Source organism: Argentina silus (genome assembly GCF_951799395.1).
Source record: "Argentina silus genome assembly, chromosome: 18".
NCBI classification, from domain to species: Eukaryota; Metazoa; Chordata; class Actinopteri; order Argentiniformes; family Argentinidae; genus Argentina; species Argentina silus.
In genome coordinates, this window is record NC_139672.1 from 4,108,132 (window position 1) to 4,128,090 (window position 19,959).

A 19,959-nucleotide genomic window follows, 5' to 3' on the forward strand; every position below is an offset into this window, starting at 1 on the left:
AGGTGGGCACCAAGATGGAGGCATGGATGGGGGGCAAAGTGTGGGGCAGCGTACAATTGTAGCCAATCAACATCCTTATACAAACATCTTCTAAGGGGGGAAGACAAGCTGTATTGTTGTGATGGCTGCTAACAGTGGACTTGTAGGTGATTCGATAGATTGCAATCCTTGATTTCATAGTATTGGTCTTAACAATTCAACGGACAGTGTGACAGTATCACCTTCTGCCTTGACACCGAAAACCATGCAACATTATCTGAATTTGTATTGTTTTAACCCAAATCTGAGCCAACTCACACTGACTGATCAAGCCTGCAGTTGCCGAGTTCCTTTAGATAGAATAAATAGGTAAGCAGGTGGGTGGTAGCAAGGTGTTAATAATATTAAAATATGGAGATATGAATAATGGATATGTTTTAAAAGATGTATAATGTAAATATGTTAGCGGCTTCTTTTTTTTCAGCGGGGGAGAGGGGGAGAGAAATGTGCGATAACGGACGTGTTGCTCGAGGCAAGATTTCGTTTTCAAAAGACGATCTGTTCACAAACACCTAAATGGCTGTGACAATCTGTTATGGTAAACCAAAAGACAACATTTAGCTTTATCTGAACTGTAGAGATAAATTAAAAATGTGTCTGATTATATTTAATCCTCTGTAATGAAAGTCACAGATTTTGCTTGAATAAAATACTATACGTATACACTGTATGATAAACACAGTAGTTGATTGAGTGCAACAAAGCAACTGAATAAGATGCTTTGACAATGGTATATCATTTCAAGCACGTAACAAACCTTGACATCCTTGCAAGTACTACTTTCATCATTCACAACTTATCGCTCATTGTTCACCATAGGTGGCATTCATAGTATGAATGCAGGGAACTAAACCAACACATAACTGACTGTAATTGACTGTACAGTTAGAATTCCCTTGTGACTTCACTATCGGGGATAAGCCACTGTAACACTCTAACAGCATTGCTGTGCAACAACACACACTGACTGTAGAGGTAGTCACCAATAGGTCGAGGAGCTGGGGGTCTGCAGGGGAGAGTTCTGTGCCCTGTTCCATTGTACGCCCCTGATCATCTGTTCCCTGTCAGTCTGTGGGAGCTCTCACACCCAACCCCCCCCCCCCGCCCACACACACACCCCACCCACAGAGGGGGCTACATTTGGCAGGCGCCCCCGCCCCTGCCCCCTTCTGACAGGGCTCCAGGAAAGAGCGACAGACAGCCAACAGAAAATGGCTCACCCTGTTTGGGGTCGGTCCCCAGTCAAGATGAGGGAATCTTGCCTCATTACGAGTTGGGCCATGTCCCAGACACACTAGCTGTTGGCCTAGTGCAGGCCACTTCTTGGCTTTAATAGGACCTTCTCCTTTCACTGGGAATTTGAAGATGTAATCACTTTTTACTGAAGGTAAGTATGTGTGTGGTGTATGGTGAGGATGGTGAGTATACAGTAAAATGTGTGTGTGTGTATGCGTGTGTGTGTGTGTGTGTGTGTGTGTATGTGTGTGTGTCTGTGCGTGTGTGTATATGTGTGCATGTGTGTGAGTATGAGTGTGTGTGTGTGTGTGTGTGTGTGTGTGCGTGCGTGCGTGCGCGTGTGTGTGTGTATAGAATTAGCTCTGTGTTCACTCACAGGTGTAGCGGTTTTCTTTCTGATAGGGAAAAGCAAACTAATTAGGAGCCCAACATCAGAGGAGCAGTTCCACACAGTGGCCCTGTGATTTAATTATGTGGAAGTGGGCTCTAGGAGACAGGTAATGAAGGGACAGGTCGGGGGACGGCTTCACACGTTCATCTGAGCTCTGGAGCTCTGCCCGGACCCACTACTAGAGATGAGGGGGTTTAACCACACACATGAATGCATGCACACACACACACACACACACACACACAGGGACCAACGGACCAGCGGACCAGCGGACCAACGCATAACCAGCCAACCAATTGCTGGCAGGTGAAAAAGATTAACATCACAAACAAAGCAGTATTTGGCTTTTTTCTATGTGATCTGACTCCGAAAGGAATTCTACAATATCCTCCAAATCCACAGTGTGTTGTGAGTATGAACGTTTCCCCTGTCAATACTAGAGTTCCGTGTTCCAGCAGATGTTGCACCTGAAGATGTAGAGTATGGAAATGACAACCCCAAGGCCACACCCATGTCAGCGCAACCAACCTTGACCAGCAACCATAAATGTCAGTAAAAGCCTCATTTATGTGTTTATCTCCTAGCTAATAGCAGCTTGGATATCTTAATGGAATGTCCTAATGATGCTGATGAAATGGAACCGGCATCTGGTACCTAAAACAGAAACGACAAAAAAATTATAGCCACTCCAATCCACCTATCCCACACTTTCACTGAAAATCGAATAAATATTTTTAAACACTCTGAGATACCTTTTACTGCATTTGGTTGCCGGCGGACAAACCCTACCAGCCTAGGCTATAGAGACTTTATGGAGAGCGACTTAACAGCAGATTTCTGTTAGGGGAGAACTCTGAGGCTATAGGCACAGAGTAACAGCTGCCTTGTAATTGAATTAACACTCGCCTGCTGCTTAGGCACACGCTGTTTAGAGGATAGACACACAACCACCGCAAATTCCATCAGACCTGCATGTCTATGAATATGCAAGGCTGATGTGCATGATAAACATGGTTTAGTGTGTTGAATACATGTATGTTCGTCTATACAGAGCTATATGAGGACTGCTGGATGTAAATGTATTTGGCTTAAATCATGCTAAGATATGAATTAAGTACCGTAGGTGTGTCTTTTTCACTGTTATAAACCTGTTATTACTGAACAAGTCTGTATTGATGTTGAAATGATTCCAAGTGTAACAGAGACACCCAGTGGTGAAAAGCATTGAAATATCTTTTGGAAATAATTGTGGTTTACAGTAACCATTGTATGTGGAATGCAGCTTGTATATAGTCAAACATCTAATATACTAATAATTCCAACCATACATTTCCTCTATGTAGATTTAGAAAAATCTATACAGTGTTGTTAAAAATCCTTTCATAGATATTGAAAATACTCAGACATTCACATTTTCACTAACTAACTAATACCCAATTATTGTGTATTCATCAGTCCCCCATTTGACATCCATACAGTACATCAGTGTTGCTGAAATGAAGACAGGCACGCGTGATCTGAGCCCTTTGAGTTCAGGTTTATTGATACGGCTGAGCAGTCACATAGCATGGTGGCATACACGGCCGCTCGGCCGGCATGGAAAAGATCACACACACACACACACACACACACACACACACACTCACTCACTCACTCACTCACACACCGACCCACACACACACACACACACACACACACACAAGAAGGAAGTCACAGTGTGGAGAATAGAAATGCACATCGTATTTCTCTGCAATTTCACATGCGTAACATTCACCCACAACCAGTCACTGCAACAGTAACATTCAGCCACTATCAGTCACTACAACAGCAACATTCAGCCACTACCAGTCCCTACAACAGCAACATTCAGCCACTACCAGTCACTACAACAGTAACATGTTGGCCAAAGAGATTATGGTTCTGACTAAACAAGAAAACAAAAAAAATTACAGTAAACAAAGTAATAACCTTTATAAAACAACATTGCTGTACAAGTAATAAATACAACTAACTAAGATATTCTGATTGATGTTCCATACAGGACCCTCATTAGTGGCCTGTTCTGCGTGTGTTACAACAGCAACTGTATTGATAGAGCTAAAGTTAAAAGCGGGCAGACTATAGTAAACACATGGGTCCCTGGAAATGTGCTCTCTTTCATCATCCGCTGTCTGATTCCTCTAACGATACCTCAGGGTGTTTTATAACCCAAACATATTTACAAATGAATGCATCTGCTTAGAGTTGTGTCGGTTTACATTTAAAGATTTAAGAAGTAAGATAGGATGTATAAGTCAAGACACAGAGGGAACTGGGACAGGAAGATGTATTCATGATAGCATCAAATCTTTACATGTTATCTATTGTTATACAAGCAACAAGAGATCAATACGATGGTGTTTCTGATATATATATATTGTTTTGAACTTGATACAGAGTTATGCGGATCAAATCTCTGTGTACGCAGCATGTAAATATTGCTCAACCTAAGATGAAATACACACAAAAATGACATGGTGAAAGATGAACAAGCTGACAATATGCAAAGGCAGCTCATGACAGTTTCAGAAAGGGACTACAATGTGGTGTGATCACAGAAACGTTACAAATGGATGGAAAGCGAGAGTTTTATTTGTGTGATTCTTGACTATATGATGAAGCGTGCTATAATGTCCCCACCTTCTAATTGACTATTGGCAGTGAAGTGTATGCACAGTGATAAGGTTTTCTCCTCTCCTCTGATGTAGGCTAGTTAAGTAAAGAACACATAAAGGCAGACACACATCCAATCACTTGGTCAGGTAACCATGGACTGTATCAGTTGAAACTATTATGCGATTCATACGTAATAAACAAATGCATGACAACTTAATAGTGTATTCTATTTATAATAATAATAAAAATGATAATAATAATAATAATAATTATTATTATTATAATAACAATAATAATAATAGTAATTATTATAATAATGATAATAATAAATAGGGGAGTTGGAAATAATATCTTGCATGGTTAAAAAAGGAGATCATCTTGAATAAGCTCTCTGTGAAATCTTGAGAGCAGTTCAATTAGGGGTTTGAACTCTTCCGTTATATAGAGACTGTTCATCGATATCTGGAAAAGAAGGGATGACCCAGTCTGACTTGCAAACGGAAAGCATCATTTTTCTAAACTAAAATTAACAAAGGGGACAATCAAAGGGAAAACAGACATACAGTATAATCAATAAATACAAATACTGCCAAAAAGCTTTTCTCTTGTTTTCACATGTACAGTAAAAGCTTAAACAGCATAGCAGAATCTATGTTTTTCTAGGTATTATTATACATATACACAGTCATTTATAATATGTAATATTTGCATCTTCTATACACAACGTACGTGAGTCGTACAGTCTTCAGAGTCTGTTAAACACAACCGAGAAGCTGCTACAGTTATGGGCATAGCCTTGGTCGCAGTTCAGTTTCACCTCAAAAGACGAAGGATGAATTCATTGCCGAGCTGTACATCAAACAACACATCTAATAAACGTCACACCAAACCTATGAGATGATGAAGCCAGTGTATGCTGTAGGGAGACCTGGCTGCATGGTGTTAGCCACAATAACGGACTCCTTACTACAGCTTTAGTTACTGTACAGACAAAAGGCATTGAATAGAGAACACAACTATTTTTCTTGAATGAATGGTAAAGTGAGACTGTTACTGGTTTGATATAGTACAGCTAAGCTCTGAATGGCATACAGGAATATATCAAAAACAACAAATGGATTATTAATGTCTTACGTTGTAACCCAAAAAAAGGAGCTTTACAAAAATCATAATGGATATGATTATCATATATAGTACAAAAACGCATATATCTACCAGAGAGAAAACACACATTTGTGATATGTTTAAAATGAATGTCTAATTCTCTTACAAGTGGATGTACTACTAAAATATGTTGCATTACATCCAATCATGGGTGTCGGTGGATTATGAAGTTGGCAATGCAGACAGGAGACAAAATGTACTATACACAAAAACAATATCGAACAACAAATAGGAAACACAGGTTGCTGACTTCAATGTAATCCTTCCCCAGTATTGCAGCAAGCAAGCAAGCAGTAACTAGAGAGCTAACAAGTCAGTAGGTATCCTGTGGAACAGTAAGCATACATCAGGAAGACTCCAGCCCTTACCAGGGGGACAGGAGCGGAAACAGAAGGGAAGTCCATAACCTCAGCCAGCGTCCCATAGCTCACAACCTTACATTCTGTACACTGATAGAGGGTGGGCTGAAATTGATTACACCTGTCCACATCAAATATAGATTATCATAGTTGCACATATAAATAATCATTATCTTCATCATCATCATCATCATCATCATCATCCTCATCATCCTCATCATTCTGACAGAGTAGGCGTCCTTCTTCTGAGTTGTGTCTTCCATTAAGTGAGGAGGAAACTATCTGGGTACGGTTTGCAAATCCAAACTCTGCATAAATCCCACCACACAAAGACAAAAAAGGAAAAAAAACGACAAAAACAGCTGACAAAAGAAAATAATAAGACAATCAAATGCAATATTCTGTGTGTCCTCTAGGGGGTGGCAGAGTCTCAGAAATGGCCTTTCGTCTGGCAAGCGAGTCCTCCCACGGAGAGGAGTGGGGGGGGAGGGGCGGGGGGTGTGTGTATGCAAATTTACAGCTGAGCAACATCGCAAGTCATAGGCCACCAGAGTCCCGGATGCTTTTAGTCCATCTCTATCTCTGTGAAAACCAAAAGAGGCTTGAACATTTTGTTTTTAGTTCTGATATGAGATGCATGCTGCTGTTTACATGAGTGTGAGAGGATTGTGAGGGGAGCTTCTTACCATCAAGTGCTTTAGTCTTGTTGTCGTCACTCTCCGGAGACTCTGCGCCCTCTGGAGACACCTCACCTACGGGATTCATTGGAAACAATTCACAATGTTAGAGGAACATGAGGCAGACATTTTTTTTGGTTTAACTGTATGACCCAACACTGACCCATGGTTTGAAGTCACATATTCAGTGAGCTGTTCTACAGGACACCCTTCTGACAGTCTCTCATCGTCAAAGTAATAAGACCTGAAATGGCTGTCACGTAGTCCAAACAAGATGTAGCCTACCACACTGTAATGGTGCTCAGGTAATAATACGTACCATTGGGTATTGACTGGTTGTTGTCTGCTGCGCTCCCAGGCTGTTTTCTCTCTCCGGTCTCCTCTGCGTCACAGTCTGGAGGTCCGTTGATCTCCTCTGACACAGGTGCTTCATTATCCTCCTCAGCTCCCTTTGACGCTGATTCAGCCTGCTCTGGTTCTTTTTGGGCCTCCTGGGGTTCCATAGCCACCTCCTGCAGGGCTCTCTCCTCGGCCTCCCTCTTGGCCTTCTCCTCTGTCTCTGTAGGGATGCACACAGAGAGGTGTTAAGAGCAGGTGTTCATTCACAGACTGCTGCTGTGGTGTATTCTCTGTGGCCTACATATCCAGTGTCCCTCGGGTAGGTGTTCTCTACAAGTGTGTGCTTTGACATAAACACACAAGATAGAGTTCCAAAAGCATCCTGTTCCAAAAGCACCCTGTTCCCATAGCAACTCCTGGCACCAAAAAAGTTGATAGCCATCATTTTCAGGATGGCTAGTCCCAATAGTTAGAACCTACCAGGGGAGGCTGGTGGAGGTAGAAATCGGAGAACGGGCTCATTGTAATACATGGAATGGAATGAGGAATGATATCAAACACATTGATACCATTCCTCATTCCGTTCCATGCATTACAATGAGCCCGTCCTCCCATTTCTACCTCCACCAGCCTCCCCAGGTACCTACAGTGTATATCAGGTCGCCCCAAGCCCCAGTGGTACCTAGCGCAACACCCCCCCCCCCCCCCCCACCTTTAGTAGCCTGGGTCTTCCACCTCTCTCGGTTCTGGTACACCTCCTCATTCCAGAGGGCCTTGAAGTTCTTCAGGTCCACGGCCAGCAGGGAGCAGTGTCCCGACGGGCTGCCCTCTGACCCCGTGCTCTTCACACTGCCCCGCTTAGCATCCTCCGAGCTAATGCTATTCAGACTACACACACAGGAAGACCAGAGAAACAAGAGATGGGGAGAGAGAGAGAGAGAGAGAGAGAGAGAGAGAGAGAGAGAGAGAGAGAGAGAGAGAGAGAGAGAGTAGAGAGATAGACAAGTGATTGAGTACAACAATAAATGAATCGAGCCCCCAAATATAAAACCCATAAAGATGCAGCAGGTGCAGGCTGCTGACAGGGAGAAGCGGGAGCTGCACAATCAGTATTTCCAGTCGGTTGACTCGTAGACTGAAGCCTTGCTGAGTAATGTTAATGACTCCTGTCAGAGAGGAAGGAGTTTATATTGATGTGCAGGTGCGGTGGGAGATGCATAGGATGCCTCTCAAAGCACTTGCTCTTCTCAATGAGACGCACTGGGAGACGCCGTGATAACAAATGTCACTGACATTTTAATACAGACATAAAAGTAGTTGTATCTCAGCGTGGGGCTTTTTGATATATGCATGCTGGGAGGCACGTCGTTGACAAACCTTCCTGAAAGCAGATTTTTTTTTAGGCCTGTTTTCGTATGTGCTCGGAGTACAAACAAAAATCGGTTTCGCCATGCACACAAGCCGAGTCGTGCATCACTCAGAATGTCACGCATGCCGGTCCAATACCGAATGCTATCTTGGACTCATCAATCTGAGACGGAGTTGCAAATTACCCTATTATCTCCTAAAGGGCCGATGTCGAGGTGTGGGGAGGGGTTGGGACTGACTGTCTGGTTGGGGATTGAGACACTTTGGTGCATGGCTCTGATGTAAGTTTTATTTCTTGTTGTTTCAGGAATGGTAATAGAGTTCATAGTGTAGTCCTAGTACATACAGTATTTGAGAGACTTGTGGCACGCTTTGTTATGTCATTATTTTGTTAATAGCAGTAATAGTTTGCGGGAAGTGACTCTATATGACACGGTGAGGACTTGAGGTAAATGTAAACAGGAAGTGGAACAGGAAGTAGCTGGACGTGGCTCACCTGGAGCGTCGGAATCCAGTGAGGCCGGAATGGGAGGCCTCATCAATGAGTGGAGTGACAATGCACTCCGTCATGTCTGTCAGCACGGTGAATGTGGGCACCACAATGAAATCAATAAACCCTGGAGACAGAGGGGATGTTACATAAATACAGATTCCAAAGAGAGCCTCCAAAGTGTGTGTGTGTGTGTCTGTGTGTACAAGGTACTACTCACCAATTTGTGACTGGGCCACCATGGTGGACTTGCGGTCACACAGTGGTGAGAATGGTAAACCCAGTTCGGCCTCCTTGTCCCCCTGGACACAGTTCACATCCGTCAATCAACAACATCAACAACCTTACTGAAACCACAATATATCTGGAACACACACTAATGACATGTTGGTGTTGCAAGCACAGTTTACAGTTGCTGTATATGAACTCTTGGTTCATGGGTTTTCATTCTACTTCAAACAGACACAGACACAGACAGACAGACAGACAGACAGACAGACAGACAGACAGACAGACAGACAGACAGACAGACAGACAGACAGACAGACAGACAGACAGACAGACAGACAGACAGACAGACAGACAAACAAACACACACACACACACACACACACACACACACACACACACACACACACAATAACACTAAAATTCGAGGGCTGTTAGTCTGTGACAGCAAACTAGATCCTCTCTTTGGCTTTTTTATCCTTCATCTGTCATTGTTGATTCCCCAGTCAGCGCCTGTATATTCTATTCTATTTGCTCATTCCTGCTGTTGCTTGCTGAGCTGCAGCCCCCACACAATCAACAGGCTCTCAGGGAAACCCCACTGAGAGCCCATTTGGGTCACAAATGTGTTTCATTTTCTCCAGGCTGATTTGCCACAAACAGCTTAGGATGAAAGATGATGCCAGAGATGAAATGTTCTCTAAGGTAGCTATTTATTGACAATTCACCTGCCAAGGTGTTTGCCTCATTTCCCAGAGGAGCCATGAAAAACAATGATAATGTGAACGATTAATATGCAGCAATATGAGAGCGGCCAACAGTAATGTTGTTTGTGGTTCTTCCACGGGGCAAGAATGTTCTCAGTTTTAATCCCATAGTGTAGAGTGCCTACCATGTTGTTGAATAATACTGTATGGAGGACTACAGAACAGTTGTTTGAATAGAAAGTTAGTGAAGGTAGTAATACTGGGGCACTAAAGTTTAGATTAATGACACTGACATTGGCAATACTCAATTGTATTGCAACAAAGCTCAATTGTTGACCTCTGCTGGTTATAACAGCCTAGGTTGCCAGGCTACAGTAGCTTGTGAGGTAGTCTCTCCAAGTGGACTGACCTGTCTGAAGAACTCCTCCAGCAGAGAGGCGGTCCAGCGATGGTGCAGGTCCCAGTTCTTGGCAGGATGGCTGATGTCGGCAGTGTGGAGCAAGAGAGACAGTGCTTTGGGCTTGTCAACCCTGGGGGGGAGAGAGAGAGAGAGAGACAGAGAGAGACAGAGAGAGAGAGAGAGAGAGAGACATAAACATCCGGCAAAAATACATTTACCCACTGTACTACCCCCCCCCCCCCCCCCCCCCCCCTCACACACACAAACACACACACACACACAAGGTTAAAAAAGTATCTATGCTTTAAACAAGGCTAGCCCGGTACCTTTTTTTGGCATTGGAGTAAATTGCGTTCTGCGGATTTGAGCTGACTATGCATCATTTTCTTTATTTCTTTATTTTTCTCTCTCTCTGTGTGTGTGTGTGTGTGCGCGTGTGTGTATGTGTCTCCGTCTGAGTGCATAGCTTGATGAATGTGTTCGGCTCCGCAGTACAGCCAGTTAACGATGATGAGATTGTGTGTGTATGTGCCTCTTTACCCTGCCTGCTCCTACATTTATTTGTGTCATTGCAGCCTCCTGCCCGGGGCAGCCTGTTCACTGGCACTCCGCCACCGTGTCTCTTTGACACATTCATAGATAGGGGGGATGAAACCATACCCTTGAACCCAACACATCTATTCTGGCTAGGAATAGATGGTTCAATGTCTTATAATTGCTTTTTGAGGCAAAAGCGGTGCGTTGGCTACAGACAACGTGGTGCCTTCAAGGTGAATACGCTCGGTCTGTTTTCCTCACCCTGCTCTAGTTGTCGTGACAGCCACCTCAGCACTCGTGATTCACCATTCCTTCAGTCATTTGATACTTTGATTGATAGCTTCTTGCCCAAGGTTAAAGAAACTCACGTAGCCACATTTAGCTGCTCTGTCTGGAGTTTCTATGAAATAGACTATTATCTCAAGTGTTCTGGGTGTCAGGCTGTCTGGATAATGTGTCTTGTATACACATGAGAATGGTATTGTGGGTAGAAAGAGCAGACATCCCCAGGGCCAGTGTGAGGGCGGGTGAGAGGAGAGCAGGAAACAAGATTTGCTGCTGTTCAGTAAGCGTGACACCAGATAACCTTTTCAAACAGATAACGGAAATGAGTGCTTTCAGATAGCATCTCCTCCATTTCTAAAGGTTTTCTCAAGTTTTGGTGGCTACTGAACACAACTGACAGTGGGTGTTTGGTTGGGTGAGATCTGGTTAAGTGAGATCTGGTTAAGTGAGGGTCTGGTTTGGTGTGGGTCTGGTTGGGTGAGGTATGGTTAAGTGAGGTTTGGTTGGGTGTGGGTCTGGTTGGGTGTGGGTGTGGGTCTGGTTGGGTGAGATATGGTTAAGTGAGGTCTGGTTAGGTGTGGTCTGGCTGGGTGTGGGTCTGGTTGGGTGAGGTCTGATTAGGTGAGGTCTGATTAGATAAGTTCTGGGTAATCACCCTTCAGGCTGCTGGAGGAAGTTCTTCATGGCCTTGACCTGTTGGAAGTGGCAGGACATGTCTGTGGCCAGCACCATCTCCACCACCAGGGCCCGCAGCTCTCTGGGGAGGGGAGGAGAGAGGCGTTGGATCTGTTATCACATGATTATTGCACCCTTATTACATGCTTATTACTTGATCACATGAGTGAAATATACTCAATGCATAATATACAGTACCATACAGTGGAGGCCGGTGGAGGTAGAAATTGTGTTTGATACCATTGCTCATTTAGTTACAATGAGCCCTCCTCCGATTTCTACCTCCACCAGCCTCCCCCCTGGTATATCATGACATGACATTCTGTCAAAGCCCATTGAATCATCATCATGGATGACCAAACCGCGGGGGCATGGGGTGCAAAATGAAGTGGAAAGACAAGACACAGATAATTCAAGCCTCGGCGACTCTCTGTCTCTCTCTCTCTCTCTCACCTCCAGTCATCCTTGGACAGGTTATAGAGGATGTTCATCTCGTCATCGTCCTGTAGGAGGCGATACGCAGCGCTTACATGGTGACTCTCCAGCACCGACCGGTCATTGTACAGAATGGCTGTGTCTGACCTGAGGAATCACGTACAATGGAAAAGGTAAATGGAACACATACATCCATGGTATTTTACTATAAAACTGGCAACGTCATGACACATCGTTTTGAAGTTTTTCTTTTTCGTCTTTTTTCTTTCTTTTAAAGGGATAGTGCGATATTTTGACAAAGGATAGGCTGTGTGTGACCACTCAAGTCCCAAGTTGATAGAATCTTGTTTCTTATGATTGTCAGTAAAATGAACAAATGTATAACATATTGATATACAGACCATGTACAGCTTTGTGAGACTATAAATGGTCAACCACTCAGCTTTGGAGTAGTAACATGGTCTATTTCCTCTGGCTTTGAGAAGAGCTGGCTAGCTGTTCAGTTTGGCATCGGCTCAGCAACTAACTTCAAACTGCACACAGACACATACACATGGTACCCTTGAGTTCATCCGACTCTGGGGAAGGAGAAAATTGGCCAGAAAATATTGCCCTTTAAGGTATCCTTTTGAGGTCAAGGCCTAGCTATTGCTAAGTAATGATAATATGACTTTTTCTTGCTTTGAGGTCTGGAAGTTTTGTGAGTTTAATTTATTTTTCCGCCTGCCCCAGTGTTATGACTGCAGGCAATCCTGACGTGATTGTACAGTGGCTCTGTAAATGAACACATTGATTCATGACTCGGTCCCCTGCATTTTTGATTCCATGATCCATTACCTCGTCTGAATGTGGAAGTTGTTTGTGGTCCCGGTGTGTTCGTAATCGTGAACCGCCGCAGCAAAGATCATGGCGAAGATCTCAAGCTCAGTCAACCAGTGCTGATGTTCAACAGACAAGAGGAGAAGCGAGGGAGAGGAAAAGGAGGAGAAGAATAAAACAAGAAATATAATGGGCAGAGAGTCAGTGAAGAAAGGATGGAAAATTAATGAAAGGAGAGAGGGGGAGTGTCGGAAATAGTGAAGAGAGGCAGAGAGAAGTGGAGAGGAGGAAATAGTCGCGTATCAGAACAATTGAGAGAAACATGGAAATAGAGAGAGTAGAGAAGTGAAATAGAGACAGGGCAGAGGATAAAAGGATGCAAAGAGAAGAGAAAGAGAAATGAGGGTACAAATGAAAAAGTTTAGATTTGACACAAGCTCTAGACACAAACCCAGACACACACCTCAAGCGATGTCGTGACTGGGGTAACACACACATAAATACAGAAGTTATACCTCCTTGGATTTTATATTGGAGGTTAATACGCCAATAAAATGTACCCACAAACCATAGCTTCCTATTATGGAGATACTGATGGTATTCTAAGTGCCTTCTAAGATTTCTGAGTCGTGACTACACAACCCAGAGCGAGACCAAGCAATACTTCCATTATTGATCAAAGAAAATATTATCACCACAGTATGTTATATACCAGAGGCAGAATCCTAACTCAAGTGCATAATGCATATGTGTGTGTCAGGTTAGCCTGTGTGTATGTGTGTGTGTGTGTGTGTGCGTGTGTGTGTGTGTGCGTGTGCGTTTGTGTGTGCGTGTGTGTGTGTGTGTGTGTGTGCGCGTGTCCATGTGTGCATGCAGGTGCTTCTACTGTATATGCACAGGGGGATACTGTAGCAGGTAGCCCAATCAATTGCAGTGACTAATCAGCTGAGGAGGAACTCATTAAGAGCAGGGTAAAAGATGACTAGCTAGGGGTTCATTCCTCCTAGATTTCCGACCGAGGCCTTTTTATGAATGACCTGTTGATTGTTGATTTAATGGAGGCTGGAGGGAAGTGCGTGATTGATGCTGGCTCTCTCCAAGGAGCCCCAGGCCAGTTCCCTAATGCTGTTATTCAGAGGCCACTGCCCACGAAAACCTATTGTGACGGCAGCTGTCCCGCCAATGTTATTAGGGTGATTAAATCAACACACTACAGGAGACGATGGCCGTGTGTTGTGTTCTGCTACAGAAATACCCTAAAGTGACATGAGAAGATGAGATATGGTTCAACAGATGGAAACAGAGAGAAGCAAGTAGATCAACCTAAATAAAATATGGAGTAGTAGTAGAGTACAGAAGTGATGTGCTCAGTGTGGGAGTATTGATATGAAGTCTTCAATTTGTTGTTGAAAGGGAATATTTTATTTTTTAATGTACTGTATGAATATTGAAAATGAATATGCTAAGATATTCATAATACATTTTGATTGAATACTCTCTAGCTCTCTCGCAGCGTATTCTTTCCCTGGGAGTCTGCCGTTCCCTGAAAGGATTGCTGTCGGATTCACCGAGAAAGTATGCCAAATTTAGAGGCCACACACATCAGTCAAAGCTGCAATTAGGCAGACATATCAGAAATGACTCAGAGATTTTCTGAATTTCAAAAGGACATAATCACCATATGTGCCTGCTCCAGCCGTGATACTCTCACAGCACCTCTGAAGCCAACGACCTGCCAGCTAAAGCTTTCCTTCTCGGAAAATATAGATTTTATGTAAGGCTCTGTGATATATATACATGCGTGTTTTTTGGTCCTGTGTCCTTATTCAGTGGCTGAGCGTGCGTTTTGAGATGTGTTGCGTATTTTTATGCCGAACAGTGTGTGTACGTGAGTTTGCTTGAGTGGATTTGTTTGAGTGTATGAGTGTATATGAGTGCTCTTTGATAGAGAGCCTTTTTCTGTGCTATTTTAGAACATGGATTTCAAGTTAGTATATTCTGGACTGGAGAGTGTAAGAGCCTTACTACGGGGTGTGTCAGTTTTGCTCCCGTCTATTGCTGTGGTCTATTACTGTTATGTACAAGGTCATTTTGTTTTACGTTTTATGTAAGTGTTACTCACCACCATCCCTGTTTTCAGCAGCAGATAGTGGACAGTCTGAGTGACATCGGCGGCGTGCATTAGGTTGTGGTAAGGGTTTTTATGCTTGCTGTAGCCGACCTCCAGAGCCTCCACGAATGACACCACCGCTGAGATGGGGATCTGAACAGGACACCACACAAGCACTAATCAATAATAACCAATAAGCTATTAGCTAAGGCTTTCTTCTATTATGTATCATTGCATTAGTATTTATAATTTCTCATTTTTCCGCTTTTGTTAAATAAACTAAGGTTTCTAAGCTACTGTAGACTGATTGTGCATTCATTTGGATTTTCAATACGCCAATCATTTGCTGTTCAATAGTTTCCTACAGTACCCATATGCTTTTTCACTGAAGTACCCTCAACCACCAAAAACAATAGGGACTAACAAGCTGAATCAGTATCCATTGAGTGAGATTTTGTCCAAAGCACAATATCCTCACCACTTCGCAGGCAATTTGTTCTATCAACTTCATAGCCGCACCGGGACGAATACAGCACCACATGCTCCTGGCACTATTATAATGCAATGTAATGATTCAACGTATTTGCATTGAGGCCTGTCCAATGAGAATGAGTAGTCAACACTCCCAGGTCTTTCTATGTGTGGGGTTAGAGACACAGAGATGAGTAACAAACCAGAAGCAGAGACTCCTACTTCCCCGGTGGTTTACCTTGAAGCGGCTAATGAGATCATATCTTGTGAGCAGCTCATAGAATATGAACTTGAGAGCGTGGTCCCCGCTGGCTTCATTTAGAGCAAACACGTCAAACGACCACTTGTCCGCGTGCTGTGAGGAAAGAGAAAATAGCAATATATTTATTATATTCTGTGAAAGTAATCTGTGATGTGTGTGTGTGTGTGTGTGTGTATGTGTATGTGTGTGTGTGTGTGTGTTCTAGCATTGTGACTGCCTATGGCCCCTAGTCTGAGCATTAATTACTTTATCTTATGAAGACTGATGGATAGATGATTCACTTACTTAAACAAAAGTATTTGTTGTAAGTGTGTGTGTGTGTGTGTGTGTGTGTGTGTGTGTGTGTGTGTGTGTTCTAATACCTTAAGCACGCCTATAACAGATGGAGGGTAACTCAGCCCCACCATGTTGGAGGTGCGGCGGTACATCCTGATTGGGGGAGATAAAAAAAACATGAAATGAAACAGACGCAGAGCTGCTTACACACAACAAAACACAAAACCACAACTTACTGAAGCCACTCAGAACTAGGCTTAAAGCTAAAGTACATTCAAACCTAAACACAGCACCTTAGGAGTATGCTTTCAAAAGGTTACATGGGCCTAAGTGAAGGACAAACCACAGTTTTACATAATCACACTATAAGGCATATAGAGATGATAGCGTATTTTGTAGCTATTGATTCAAGGAAACACACTCTGAAATGTATTTAGAATTTTATTACATATCAGCGTGTGATAAAAGACGTCCTCGGTGAGATTCAGTGGCATTTTTTCCTCCTGAAGTGATTTTGCTTATCCGATCTTGCAAGGGACATGGTGATGTAGAGTATGGTGCATAATTGCATACACACTGGCTGACTCATACAGAGCACAACACACACACACACACACACACACACACACACACACACACAGATACAAACATGCACATACATTTGTAATGGGATTCCAGATTGCATTTTAAAAATGCAAAGCCAGTAAAAAGCGGCCTTCAAAAACAAAATGTTCAGTGACTCACATGAAAAGGGCTTTGTTTTTTTGTGTGAAAATACTGCAGACTTAGTCTTCAGAATGGTCCTCTTAATTCTCTGAAGCTTATTATTCCACAAGAATTTCCTAATCAGTGTATTGTAATTACCAAAAAAGGACTCCCATTGGTATGGATTGGAATTGGTAGCACATTCATCGACATTAATTCTCCTTATGAGAGAAATAGGCAGCTAATGCACTTTGATAAATCAGCTTTGATGTTCTCCAAAAAGGGTATGTAATTTAGTTTAATATAAATTATTTGGATTTCCATCTGTCACAATACCCAGGTATTTAATTCTCAATGTGATCTGAAATGGTAAAAAATGTGCCTGGGGCAGGGTATTTTGACTTTGGAATGGGGAGTCTTTGTCTTTGACCAGTTCATTTTACAAGCAGATAAGGTGCTGAAGGAGTCGATGACATTTAGGGCCTAAAAAAATATACTCCAAAAACCTTGAAAAGATATTCCCACTTTACCCAGTCAAATGCTTTCTCTGCATTGAGTGACACTATTACTGATAAATCGTCTGATTGTCTTGCTTCAGATAGAATATGAAAGAAGCGTCTTGATTATTAGCTGACATCCTGTTTTTAATTGAGCCAGTTTGATCTTTATAAACAAGGAATGGGAGATACTCTTCCAGTCTAATGGCAATGACCTTGGCAATGACCTTAAGGTCCACATTAATCAGGGATATGAGACAATCTTTGGCTATGGGCTAGCTAGCCTAGTGTTCCAGAGGCATTTTTTGTGGGCCTCCGCAGGATTGGTATAGTTTCCGTTTTTTTCATCATGCCGGAACAGGAGTCGAGCTGGATACACCAACCTGTAGACAATCTGTTTGCTCCTCGGGATCCTTTTTGTGTCATTTAACAGTCTCCTCTTTCGTTGCAGCTCGGCTGTGTAGTCTGGGAAAATGGAAATGATGATGTGATTATCAGGCCTCGGAGTACTGTACCCTTCAGCCGGGCTAGCTTGAGAGCCCTGTCCTTACCATGGTATCTCAGGAACTGCACCACCACCGCTCACGGCTCTTGAGAACGTGGCTGAGTACGAGGGTCCTGTGGGCACGTTGGCGCCCTATGGCGTTGGGAAAGTTTTCCGGCCCACGCTAATCCCTCAGAAAGTTTTCGATGAACTTGGTGGCCTTCTTCAACCTCCATACCCTCTGGGAGACCTGTCAATCTCACATTGTTTCGTCTGCTTCTGTGTTCTAAATCGTCCATCTTAGCTATCACTGAAGCCATCTCCTTGTCTTGGCCTTCGAGGCAGGTATCCATCTCTGTCAGCTTGTCGTCAACAAGTTTCAGGCCAACCTCCGTTGCATTTTGTTTCTCACCAAAGGTTGTTTTCTTATTTTCCGTGGTCGTCAGGGTGGATTTAAGCTCTTCAATCTTGACATAGATATCTTTCTTCCCACCCTGAGTAGCTACCATCAGCTGAGCTGAGCTATGTTCACATTCTTGATCAGTTTGTGATGCAGCCATGGCTAGCCATGTCACAACTTGGCTAACTGAATTTGAGGTGGCAGAGTTTGGCTTTTTGCCATGTTTTTACCTTCTGTCCTTGTAATAAGACATGTATAAGGAGATATATATCTATATCTATATCTATATATAGATATAGCTATCTTTTACTACAAATTATAACTGAAAACGTGTCAGGATATTTCGTTTTAAATGCAAATTAAACACAGTGGGTGTTTCTAGCGTCCTTCTTCTAGCTGGCCATCATATGACCCCCAAAGGGCTTTGAAATGACTAATGGTGACTTTTCTGGTACTTTATATGAAGGACATACTGACGATGATACTTTCCATGGACCATACAGTAGGACATTATACGGCAGTCTACATGACTTCACTGCTCACTGCTCCTCAATACAGCTCACTGCTCCTCAATACAGCTCACTGCTCCTCAATACAGTGCATGTGCAATACAATGTACAATGTGAGAGACTGTATTTCATTATACAGCACCTGGGATTGTACTGAATTGTAGTGAAATTATGCTACCCCTTTTTATATACACGGATTGTAGTGATATGATGTAACTTTTCATGACATGGCCAGACGTAGCATATGTAATGGCTACTGTGCTTTGTTTCGCTGATATAAACATGGCATTTTGGATGAACTCTACCTCTCCACAAATATCCCAGCCTGCACTGCGTGTACGATGCTGCGGAAGCGTGGTTTCTCCTCTGTCCGCCGCAGCATCAGGCCCATCTGACGCGTGAAGGTGGAGGCCAGCCAATCACGAACCTCTGATGGCACAGACTCTGACTGGATATCACTGAGTTCATCCTCAGTGTCCACCAACCGTCTAGAGAGAAAGGGAGAGAGAGAGAGAGAGAGAGAGAGAGAGAGAGAGAGAAAGAGAGAGAGATAGACAGTTTGGGGGGGGGGGGGTAGGGGGGAGAACGGGATAGAAAAATGGCTGATGTGAGATCAAATTGTGGCTGTCAGGTCCTTATGTAACAATACAACTGAGAAGCTTATAGTACTGTTGTTGTGCTAGGTTCAAATGCAATTGTATGGTATAATGTGCAACAGTTACCATGTTGCTATCAGTCCAAGATCTCAAGGGGAACTTGTGTTGTGTGGAGATATACTTTTGCACATCCATACACATTTCCTGGCAAAACATGTTCCATATAGTGAGTAGTACTGTAACTACTGTATCATCATTAATGTAAATCAGGGGAGGCCGGTGGAGGTAGAAATCGGAGGACAGGCTCATTGTAATGCATGGAATAGAATGAGGAATGGTATCAAACACCTCCACCAGCCTCTCCTGCTGTACACTGACCATCAGGATGCTATATTGACGATATATTCCACAGTCTATCCTAATATGTCCAGACAAGCTCTCTCCTCTCCCTGGCATGCCATTGCTGGCCCTACTAATCCTGGGCCAGCCTGGGCCACGGAGGATGACAATAGCAGACTTACATAATTCCATAAGCCTTATCATATCTGTGCTTGCAGACCTGGAGTCAACTACTGACACAGAGCAGCAGGAGGACTCCTCTCTCTCTCACACACTCACGCTTACACTCCCATCTGGCCCTGTTCAACAGGATTTTACATCAGAGGGCTGTAGGAACCTATCAGCTCTCATCAGGCTGCTGGAGAGGTTAAAGGGTGTCATGGAGCAGCGGGGATGGGATGATACGGATAATATACAGTTATGGCATGATGTCCAAAGCCATGGTGGTCATGTGATTGCTGGTAACTATCACCTGTCCATCTTCTTTTTTTTTTTTTTTTTTTTTT

General features: G+C 43.3%; 1 protein-coding gene across 1 annotated transcript in view; it reads right to left on the reverse strand.

The window, feature by feature from the left end:
* Positions 1-1,706: 1,706 nt before the first annotated feature.
* Positions 1,707-19,959, reverse strand: part of pde1cb (phosphodiesterase 1C, calmodulin-dependent b) — a gene marked incomplete at both ends in the record, with an annotated part of 61,142 nt that continues 42,889 nt past the window's right edge. The window contains 14 exons of the mRNA XM_083690433.1: positions 1,707-1,841; positions 6,496-6,596; positions 6,841-7,080; positions 7,573-7,748; positions 8,725-8,845; positions 8,939-9,020; positions 10,063-10,183; positions 11,531-11,632; positions 12,004-12,132; positions 12,823-12,923; positions 14,927-15,067; positions 15,624-15,740; positions 16,010-16,076; positions 18,824-19,006. Of these exons, the coding sequence (XP_083546559.1) occupies positions 1,707-1,841; positions 6,496-6,596; positions 6,841-7,080; positions 7,573-7,748; positions 8,725-8,845; positions 8,939-9,020; positions 10,063-10,183; positions 11,531-11,632; positions 12,004-12,132; positions 12,823-12,923; positions 14,927-15,067; positions 15,624-15,740; positions 16,010-16,076; positions 18,824-19,006 (1,816 nt within the window). The remainder of the gene's footprint in view (positions 1,842-6,495; positions 6,597-6,840; positions 7,081-7,572; positions 7,749-8,724; positions 8,846-8,938; positions 9,021-10,062; positions 10,184-11,530; positions 11,633-12,003; positions 12,133-12,822; positions 12,924-14,926; positions 15,068-15,623; positions 15,741-16,009; positions 16,077-18,823; positions 19,007-19,959) is intronic.